Genomic DNA, 11,567 nt, shown 5'->3' with positions numbered 1-11,567 from the left:
TTCGATATTTTCACTAGTCTCGTGAGGCCAGACTGTTGCCTAACGCGATTTACAAATGCTTCCGGCATACAGTCTGGGAGACCGAAATTCAAACGATGAGTGCGAGTTAAAGCGGATGTGACGCTCCCTTGGTGCAGTAGCGATAACAAGTCCTACTGGAAGAATTATGTCTCCTTTCAATATTTTTGGGGTGTGTTATTTTGTCTTTTTGTGGTGTTGTTGGTGTTACCTCCATGATGTTTTCAAATGTTTTCTATACAACCATAACAAGAATATGCCCCTCGGCTGACTCTGTCTGTGCGAGTGTGTTTCTGTTATGTTTCCAATTGGTCAACAGTTCAGTGCAGCAGTGACTACTTCCTATACTCGCTGTTCGGGAGCTGTCGTTCCAGACTCTATAGCTTTCGGAGATTGTGGAATAGTTGTATGGCTACGCGAGACTATATTTTCACCAAAAGGCCCCAGCCCCTGCCTCGCTACTAACATTCTCTGCACGTCCCTGCTTGTGCACACATGAACATAAGAATCATTTTGATCTTAAAGGCTTCTTGAGGTCATAATACCTTGTACGCACCCTGCATAAACATGACATGTCTGGACAAGAACAACTGGTTCTGATCTCTGCCAAAGCATCGTGTCTAAATCACTTCAAACTAAAGGAAGAGAAATCTCTGTGTGAAGTAATGCAGTGTTTCTAATGTACCGGATCACTAAAGTAATGGAATTTAATTTGGGAGACAATATTAAGAGTGCACATCATAATAGGTTTTAGGCAGTGGTGTAAAGTAACCAAGTACATTTACTCAAGTACTGTACTTAAGTACAATTTTGAGGTGTTTTGACTTTACTGGAGTGTTTCCAGTTTTCTGTACTTTTACTTCTTTTTACCACGACATCTCAGAAGCAAGTATTGTACTTTTACTCCAACTCCACTTATTTGAAAACTTTAGTTACAAGTTACTTTGTAGATCTGCTATTTTCAAAAGATTTTTATACATTGCATTTTTTAATGGGACATTCCGCATAATGAGTACTTTCTACTTTTGGATAAGTGCATTTTGATACTAATACCTTTGTGCTTGAATAACGCTACAGTAATGCTTCTGGTATTTTGTTGTTGTTGAATGCCACAGAAAGCCCTGACTGAAGGACTTATGATAATACAAGTAGAGTAACGTGATTCATATCATGACTCATGTTCCCACCGGCAAAAAGGAAGTTAACACGACTTCATATCGTATCTGTCGACATTATTAGAAGGAAGCAGGAGAAGGAAATCAGCAGTCAACTTAAACATAGCAACTAAAACTACTTTAGAACGGGTAGACATTATTGTGTATCATTATTTTATGCTTTAACTATTGAAAAATAGCAGATATACAAGCTCACAGCGTGGCACCGAGTGCCGCGCTGCGAGCTTGTAGATCTGCTATTTTTGAAAAATCGTGAAAATTAGAATTTTGACCCGATTCTATAAGTGTCTTTTGAATCCTTCTAAGGTTTTTTGAAAAAACCTATGTTTCCATGTCGGCAATCTGGCCAGCTATTGTCAAAGAAAGGGTCCCTTTCACTTAACTGGAGCTCAGTTAGTCTGTTCTTGAGAGACCACTATGACAGTGGTTCTCAAACCTTTTCATGTGAAGGACCCCCAAAATTATATCTATTTGGCCACGGACACCCATCTCAAAATATCTAGTTCCAGGGACCACCCAGAAGCAAAATTTGAGTTACAAACGTTCGCTTTGAAAATACATATATTCAAAGATTTGCACACATTTTCTCGACTTTTTCAAAAATAGCAGATCTACAAGCTCACAGCTGTGAGCTTGAATATCTGCTATTTTTCACTGGTTAAAGCATTCAATAATTCTAGGCCTAAATGGGTTAAAGAACTTGAGGAGTTAATTTACCTGTGGTGAATGAGTGAGAGAGTATCGACGCAGCTCGCCTGTTCACACACCCAGGACACACTGTTACTGAAATGAAACTAGAGCTTGGTTTAATTCACTCTGCCCCTCCCCCTCTCCTTTTTTCATTCTTGTTTTTGCTGGGAGGCAGCACATGTCACTTCTCACTTCTGCTTTTTGCGCTGATCAATGGACACTTTGTTTGGCTCTGCACTTTTAAGTACTATTTTAAGTATTGCATGTGTTTGACTTAAAGGGATATCCACATATTAACCACCATTTGTATCTTCAAACTTCATTTTAACCATGATAGATTCATTAAAAACTCACATTATTTTTTCTGGTGACTCATACTACACTCCTAATACGTGAGCAGGCCGTGTTTGTTCGATAACTTTTTTCATTTATTTTTAATAATTATTTGGGAAAATGGAAAAAATGAAATACAAAAAAATAATTATTAAAAATAAATGAAAAAGGTTATCGAAAAAACACGACCTGCTCACATATTAGGAGGGTAGTATGAGTCACCCGAAAAAATAATGGGTGTTTTTAATGAATCTATCATGGTTAAAATGAAGTTTGAAGTTACAATGGGTGTGTGTGGGGAGAGGCCCTGGGCCTGGAGGGCCTGGTAACATTTACATCAAATATCTAAATATTCAATCAAGCTAATTAAAAACTGTTCAGGGTATTCATGAAAGCCTGATTAGATGATAAAATTACCAAAAGTTATTTTGAAAGTGAAATATCCCTTTAATGGTGAGACACCATAACAGTGACTGTTATGGACACTTTATATGTATTAGGGTCACTTCTTCTTGTTTGGCACTGCATTGGTACTGCATTAGTAAGTATTACTATTTTGTTGGTTTTCTTAGTTACTGATTTCCCCCCTTGGGATAATAAAGGTATCTATCGATAATAAAGATAATAATAGGGATAATAAAGGTATCTATCAATCAAAAGGGCTCAAAGGGCGCTCTGAGCCTCTCTGAGTGCAGTGTTTTGCCATGAAAGAATGTGTTCTGTGTGTGTGTGTGTGTGTGTGTGTGTGTGTGTGTGTGTGTGTGTGTGTGTGTGTGTGTGTGTGTGTGTGTGTGTGTGTGCGTGTGTGTTTGTCTATGTATGTAAGTATATATTGTTATACATTTGAAAACATGAAATGGGAAATTCTTTACAATGAGTACTTTTACTTTTGGTACTTTAAGTACATGTTGGAGCCAACATGTTTGTACATTTACTGAAGTACATTTTGAATTGTGGACTTACTACTTCTAACAGAGTAGTTCTGCAGTATTATAAGTAAAACATGTGGGTGCTTTTCCTACCACAGTTCTTCATTGGTTTGCTGCTGTGGACGCTTACCTGTCAATGATCACCTGGTATTGATCTCTGATCGCCCTGGCTCTCCCAGCTGTGTCTCATTCAGGGGTCCAGTTGTCCGGATTTAAAGGGTGCGTTCGGAAATCCGCACCGGGTGTGTGCTCAGTGTAGTGAGTGCAGTGGGCGTGACATTGTAGGGTGCATTCAGTGTGGCTTATTTACGAACGACCAGTTAAGAGGCAGCTGTGAGGCTTTTTCAGTCGAAAAACTTTCTTAAAAGCAGCAGTTGCTAACGTAAAGTTGCTATTCGCCCTATGTTGATAGGTATTTTAATTCATAACATTGGCCTACCTGCTGTTAGTTTACACGTTGATGCGTGTGTAACAATAAAAACAAAAGGACCAATAAAGCAGCAAATGGTGCATTTTGTTATCATTTCCTACGCCATTGTGTTCACAGCTGAGAAGCGCTCGAGACATGGCCATGAAAACCAACCAATCAGAACACCGCACTGACGCACCACACCGTCAAACCCCATCTTCTGAGTAGGGTCGGTGAGTGCGTGCACTAAACACACCAGTGTGTCGCTGGATTTCCAAACCACAACGCACCAAGTGCACCGAATAAACGAACGACAACATGGCACACCAGCGCGTTGAGTGTGCATTTCCGAACGCACCCAAAATGAAGCAAACACGGAACTAAAAGTTCCAATGATTGGCCGCTAGTTGCGCTGTTCTGGTACCAGAAGCTCCATAGGATTCCGTTCATTTCCCCTGAACTTTTACTTTAGATTTTCTTACCTTAATAAACATTGTCCTAAATACTTTATGGTTTACAGTCTATGGTCTCATTGCATGATTAGGGCCTGAGGCTTTGACATGATTTTGAGGGGGACCCCAGGTGACTTAAAAGTGACAATTTAATGGAATTTAAGACTTTAACAGGCTACTACACAAAATAATAATACTAGTAATAATTATAATAATAATTCTCCATCAAAAATAATCAAGCTCACAAGGCATTGTGAGCTTGTAGATCTGCATATTTTCACATGTCTTTATCGTTTATCTTATTATGCATCACTTCTTCAGCACTTAAGGCCTATATACTCCTTGTACGATGAACAGTGAAAATGGCTGACCTACAAGCTGACATGTTGCATTGAGTGTGACACATTATGTCGCAATACAGGGATAATATTATCCCTGTCATTATGCATGTCAATATTAAGTGGTTTAATTGGCTATTATAGGACCAATTATCGTTAACTGATTATCCCATGCACACTAAATATGAAACAATGAAGCAAAAAGTCCATGAAAGGAAGGCTGTAGCCTATATTTGGTTGCTTTAGCATGGTCCAACCTAAATAATCCTGGCTGTATGAAAAAAAAAAAAAAAAGCTGGAAACATCGTGAAAACAAGTTATGGCCATTTGTATAATCACTGTCCCATTGACTCCACTAGGACAAGATAAATATTAGGGCTGGGACTTTAACTGATTAATTGCAATTAATTAATTACAGAAAATTAACGCGATTAAAAAGATTTATGCATTTTAATCGCACTTTGTTTTTGCAACACAGAACCTTCAGTTTCGCGCTAACCGATCATAGCGATGCACCAACCAAGAAGAGACAACAAACGCAAAAGGAGAAGTAGCTGATCGTACAACAAAATGTGTTTTACTTGAAAAAAATGCTTCTCAGGTCAAATATCGATGTGCGATTAAAATGTGATTAATTGCGATCAATTGCGATGATTAATCACAGAGCCTGTAATTAATTAGATTAAAAGTTGTAATCGCATCCCAGCCCTAATAAATATATAAATAAAGAAAAGATTCTGCTTTAAATAGCATGCAACTAGGGGGTTTCCATGATTCTGAATCCATTGCCAGCATTTGTTTAGCATGAAAAACATTCCTTGGGCTAAATGTCGGCCCCACAAAACTGTGAAAAGTCACGAGTCATCAAAACAAAAGTGGAAAAAAAGTGTATAGTGGAGTCAATGGGACAGTGAATATGCAAATTGCCATAACTTTTTTCGCGACGTTTCCGGCAGAGCAGGCCTCTCTCATTATGTGGACCTTAATGACCAAACGAATAGATAAAACTGAAATAAAAAGTACGGCAAGACATCACTGGTTGAACTGGTCGCCACAGCTCCAGAAAACACCCACAAAACTCTGAAAAGTGATGACTCGTCATCACTTTTCATCACTAAACCATCATTTTCTCAGGCCATTTGTAGCCCAAGGAATGTTTTTTGTGCAAAACAAATGTTTGCAATAGATTCAGCATCATGACAAACCCCTAGTTGGACCCTTCACATCCTACTTAAATACACAGAAAAAGTGTTTTTCTGGGTATTTTCCTGCTGTATGGGACCCAACTTGATTTGGCTGCTGTGGCTACCCCGAATGTCGCAGACTCGGGCGCCCTAGCTAAATCATTAGAGCATGCCCTTGGCTACATCTGTGCAAAATTTGGCGCTTTTAGACTGATTAGCACGAAATTACCATGTCATCTCCCTAACGCCCCCGACTATGTCACCCTCTGTAACAAAAACCCAGCCATGTCAATATACATGCATGACATCCCTTCACTTAATCATGTAAAACAATACCATGTTCAATTACGTTTAGCAAAGTAGTACATTTTAATTCTATATTCTTTATTTAATTCTTGCATACATCTTTAATCTTATGCCAATATTGGTTAAAATTTTAAAAAAAAAATTAAAAATTTAATAAAAGGCACGGTGGCGCAGTAGGTAGCGCTGTCACCTCACAGCTAGAAGGTGCTGGGTTTGATTTGCGCAAGGGGACGCGGTGGTCGCTGGGGGCGTGTTCTCTTCTCCGTGTCATCAGTGCCCACACCCTAGGTGGGGTTGGCGAAAGGGCCTTTCCGTGTGGAGTTTGCATGTTCTCACCGTGTCTCCTAGGGTAGATACCCTCACAAAAACACGGAGCAATCCTGGTCTCTATACTGCCTCCCCCTGGCCAGCCGGGGCTTCTGATGGAGGGGAAAGGAATTGGTTGGAATAACGTGTTCCTTCCATGCGCTATGTCCAGCCGGGGAAACTCCCCCTGACAGGTGAAAAGAAGCGCCCTGCTCACTCCTCGTGCACTGAAGGAAGCATGAGCTCAGTCCAGGGCTCTCCCCATGTGTGGCAGAGGGAGAGCAGAGCCCAGGATTACAGTTTAGGCACTTGGCACTGGGTGAAAAAATGGGTTACAAAATCGTGGGATAAACATTATATTATATATAAAAGGGACCACACAAGATTCAAAATATCTCCCCAACAAGACTTGTTTTGAATGATTTACTGTTCTCCAGTACACAGTACCTGGAGGGTGGAATATTCCTGAATGTTGTAGTCAGACAAGGTTCTGCAATCTTCCAGTTGCTGGAAGGCACGCATCAGAATCTGCTGGTCAGGCCTGACCAGAATCTGCAGAATCTGCTGGTCAGGGGGAGGGCCTTCCTTGTTGTGGATTTTGGCCTTCACATTCTCAATGGTGTCGCTTGGCTCAACCTCGAGGCGGATGATCTCTCCAGTCAAGGTTTTGATAAAGATCCACATACTGCCTCCCATCGGACACAGCACCAGGGTGGAACCTTTCTTCATGTCATAGTCAGACAAGGTTCGGCCATCTTCCAGTTGCTTGCCGTCAAAAATCATCCTCTGCTGGTCAGGGGGAATTCCTTCCTTGTCCTGGACTTTGGCCTTCACCTTCTCAATGGTGTCGCTTGACTCAACATCGAGGCTAATGGTCTTTCTGGTGAGAGTTTTTACAAAGATCCGCATGTATTCCATCAGACTCAGCACAAGGTTGAGGGTGGATTTTTTCTTAATGTTGTAGTCAGACAGGGTTCGGCCATCTTCCAGTTTCTTGTCGTCAAAGATCAGCTTCTGCCGGTCAGGGGGAATTCCTTCCCTGTCCTGGACTTTGGCCTTCACATTCTCAACGGTGTCGCTGGGGTCAACCTCAAGGCTGATGGTCTTTCCGGTGAGGAGGGTGGATCCCGGTAGAATGTTGTATTCAAAGAGGGTTCGGTCATCTTCCAGTTGCTTGCCATCAAAGAACAGCCTCTGCTGGTCAGGGGGAATTCCTTCCTTGCCCTGGACTTCTGCCTTCACATTCTCAATGGTGTCGCTTGGCTCAATCCCGATTCTGAAGATTTCTCCGGTGAGGGTTTTGACATTGATCGTCACACCGCCTCCCCTCAGACGTAGCACCAGGTGGAGGGTGGATTCTGCCCAAATGTCGTAGTAAGACAGGGTTCGGCCAATTTCCAGTTGCTGGCCGGCAAAGAGGAGCCTCTGCTGGTCAGGGTGAATGCCTTCCTTGACATAGATTTTGACCTTCACATTCTCAACGGTGTTGTTTGGCTTGACCTTAAGGGTGACCATCCTGTTAGCGAGGTTCTTGTAAAATATATCCATATTTGCACCTGTATGAAGAAAAGTAAAAAACAAACAAACAAACAAACAAACATTGAGATTTTAGATGCAATTCTCATGGGGCGGGTGGAGCGGTGTCAAAAATAAATAAAATAAAATGCATTCCGGTAGCCTACATTCTCTCTCTCATATATCTCTGTCACTCCTCTCTCTCCTGCTCTCCCGTCTCTCTCCTCCTTACTGGAATCATCTGAGTTAATGTTCAATGTGTTGCTTATTTGATCAATTCACCCTTTGTCAGCTTTAAAGGAACAACAAGGGTTCATATTTTAGATTGTAATTCTCTCTTTTGCAAATCACGCCCCATTCTGCCCTGTTACTATGGTGGTACAGATGACCCTGGGCAGATTGTTTTTTATAGTGGCAGTGAATGGGGGGAGAGGGTATTTTCATTGCCTCATTATTGCAATTTAAAGTACCAAAGGAAAAACATCTAGGTGATATTAATAAAAAGGGAAGACAAAGGTACAGTAGTTACATTGCAAAACAGAGGGTTTCCCCCAAAAATATATGTTTTAATTTGTTTAATCCCAGTGGGACAGAATCACCATTGCAGATTCTTTTATAGTGGAAGTGGATGGGATTTTTTTTTCATAGCCTCATTACAGCTATATAAAAAACACATCTACGTGATATTAATAAAAAGGGAAGAAAAAAGTACAGTAGTTACATAGCAAAACAGTAGTTTTCCCCCGAAAATATATGTTTTAATTAGTTTAATCCTCTGGATCAGACAGGAGATTAATAGAAAGAGAAAGCGCAGTGCATCTTGGGTAGGAAGGTGACAGACAGATTATAGTTCTACTCACATAATAGGCTGGCATAGTTCTACTCACATAATAGGCTGGCTTTCGTAATTCTGCCCATTTAAAATATATGAACCCAATTGTAACTCTTAGTTACATTGATAAGGTCCATGTGAACTAGTCTGTTGAAGCTTATTCATTATAATGAGCGAAATCGCTATCACCTCGCGCGGCCGTACTGTACAAACGCCGTGTCGCACAGTGCCTACGGCGATGAAAGCCCAAAGCAACATTCTCCACTGCACAAACTCCACCCCCGATAGCAAAAAGTGAATGATTTTTTCTGGTTGGCCAGTCAGGGAGTCTCAGGGACCAATCAGAAGGCTGACAAACGGTGAATTAGAGAAAAGAAAAAGTAAGTGTTAAAATGTTTTCATTTGCTTCGTTCTATTGTTTTATTGCGTTTACCGTGCTAAAATGTGGGGCATGCGTACGCATGGGGGCATGCGTACAAGTGGCTAAATATGTATTTTTAGACAAAATAAGCCAGCAGTTCATTTATTGCTATTTACAGTAACACTACTAGCTCCCATAAGTCACATCCAACCATGAAAGGTTGCGTTGTATCTTGGGAATGGGCTTATTCTGTGTAAAATGACATATTTAGCCACTTGTACGTATGCCCCCAACCACTGAAATAAGAATCTCTAAAACAATAGAAAGAAGTAAATTAATTTTTTTTAACACTCATCTTTTATATTCTTTAATTACAATCTAAAATATGAATCCTTGTTGTAAAAAACTAAAGTTGTCCTTTAAGTCAATCTATTAAGGCTAGTAATCGACCGACCAGCGATTTTTAGCATTTCAACAAATATTCACTGTGTATTCACTGTACTGTTTTCGAGAATGTTACTATTTATCATGACAAAGCAAAAAATAAATGAAAAATAAAAATAAATATTGATTCAATTTAAAACTACACCCTTTGCATTGATGTGAATGAAAGAATGGGGACTTTGTCCCACTGCATAACTCCGCCCCCTGTAGCAAAAGAGAAGGATTTTTCTGGTTGACCAGTCAGGGACCAATCAGAAGGCTGACAAAGGGTGAATTATCAGATCTTCAACCCATACAATCAGAATCACTTTTTTGTTTAGATTTTCCCTTGTGTATTGACAATGCTCAGCAGGATCTTTCAGTGAGACCTGCATGTAACAGAGTATTTGCATAGCTTTTCTCCTGTTTTTGACTTTTTCTCATAACCTTTGGTTTTGTTCCAAATAGATATCCCTAAAACTTTTTGCCTTTTTTTTTGTAAAATATTCAAATAGCTGATCTACACGCTCACAATGTGTCGATGTAGATCGGCTATTTTATTTGAAGTATTAACATATAACATGGACAGAAATATAGGCCTAAATCTTCCTGCATTGCCTTTTGTATGACCACTCTAACAGATCTAGCTCTAGGTGCGTTCTTTCTAGCCTCACCCTCAGTGCTCACCTTGAACACTTTGAGCTGATGCATTCCCATTTTTTCGTCATAAATGTCCTCATTGGCAAGGACCATGTGGGGTGTGCCTCTCTGTCATGACATTCAATGTGTGGTCCAGGTATCTGTGTTTCTTTTACTTTTGCTGTCTTGTGAATTTGACCAACCTGTGTTTTTGAACCCCGCTCATATCTGGAATCTAACTTCCCTTTTTCGTGTGTGCTACCGACTGTGCCACCATGCCTCCTATGCTATTACAAATTATATTAAAGTTAAATGTGTTTTAAAAAAATAAATAAACGTGATTAAAAAAAACACAAAAAAGTCATTGAGTAATACATCTGGATCTTACCAAGAGCGTTGTAAAAGGCTGCTCTAACAGGTGTCTCCCCAGGATCTAGCAGTGATGTGTACAGGGTCTTCATCTGGTCCTCACTTGTCTCTGCAGCTTCAATCTCAGCAAGGAGTTCATGAGAGACCCGGGATCCTAGACCATCTACTATGTACATGACCATGTAAGGTGTGATGTTTTGAATGAATTGATTCTTGTGCTGCATCACAAAACGTCCTGTTTGGAAGAGAAAAGGAAGAGTGGCTGTTACTGGCTGAGATAAATGCATCACAGAAAATGAAGCTCCTGCATCTTCTGCATCCACACATGAATACAGTAGTAGTCTAACCACCAGGCCGGGTCCTAGCCCCATTTTGGGCACTAGGCAAGATTTCTCTGACGTGCGCCCCCCTCTTTATTTTTAATATACATTCAACAAAAGGAGCACACATTTCACACCTTCTTTCCTCTATACTGCAGATTATTTATTCGTAGCATTCCTAGTGTGTGTGACTGACTGGTTTGCATTAATTAGCCTAACTGTTCAACTAGGCTATGTGGAGAGCGGAGAGGTGGCTGCCTCCCCCACCTCTACAGCTCCCAGTTCCAGCCAAAAGACAGACAGACAGACAGACAGACAGACAGACAGACAGACAGACAGACAGACAGACAGGCAGACAGGCAGGCAGGCAGGCAGTATCAGAAGATTAATTAACCATGCACACAGTGATGTGACTTGCAAACGAGAATTCCAATCTTGAAAGTGACATTGATTTCAGAATACTACACACACCACCTTCCAATTTCGGCACCCCCTCTAGATGGCCACCTGGTAACAGCTGATTATTTGATTGAAGTATTTATTAGAAGTTTGCGTAGGGAAAGGTACAGTTTCATTTTCATGACAGTACAGTTCACTGGTACAAGGTCAACTAAAAGGAAACCCAGTTTAGCCTTGCGGCTTACTGTATTTCCAAGGAGATCCTTCATCCTGCATCCTGGAAAACCAAATGTAGCACCAGCCAACAACCTACTCACTGGTTAATGGTTACTTCAAGTATTGATGGAAAAAACTCACCTTTTTCTTCATCTGTTTCAGGCAACATGTTGTTCGTCATCATGTGATGATATGAAATATAACAAAAGGAAAACAAGTGTAAATTTAGTTTTGTACCTTAATGTCTAAATGAACTGAAAGGAACTTATGTCTAACCTTAGCCTTAGATTAAGATGCTGTGAAAAGTCTTCGAAAGTCAGCTCCATGGCAGACTTGGTAAAGTGGGAGGATCG

At 40.6% G+C, this 11,567-nt stretch overlaps 1 protein-coding gene across 1 annotated transcript; it reads right to left on the bottom strand.

The window, feature by feature from the left end:
* Positions 1-6,001: 6,001 nt before the first annotated feature.
* On the bottom strand, positions 6,002-10,429 carry LOC308294712 (polyubiquitin-like). The gene is made up of 2 exons (XM_080737510.1): positions 10,299-10,429; positions 6,002-7,696 (listed from the first exon to the last, which is right to left on the bottom strand). Exons 1-2 carry the CDS (start codon positions 10,369-10,371, stop codon positions 6,564-6,566), a joined length of 1,206 nt encoding a protein of 401 aa, XP_080593636.1. The 5' UTR covers positions 10,372-10,429; the 3' UTR covers positions 6,002-6,563.
* Between the last annotated feature and the right edge of the window lie 1,138 nt (positions 10,430-11,567).

Source organism: Nannobrachium achirus (assembly GCF_963921795.1).
Source record: "Nannobrachium achirus genome assembly, chromosome: 11".
NCBI lineage: Eukaryota > Metazoa > Chordata > Actinopteri > Myctophiformes > Myctophidae > Nannobrachium > Nannobrachium achirus.
The sequence above is the reverse complement of the archived record's forward strand: the minus strand, read 5'-3'. Positions and strand labels throughout refer to the sequence as shown.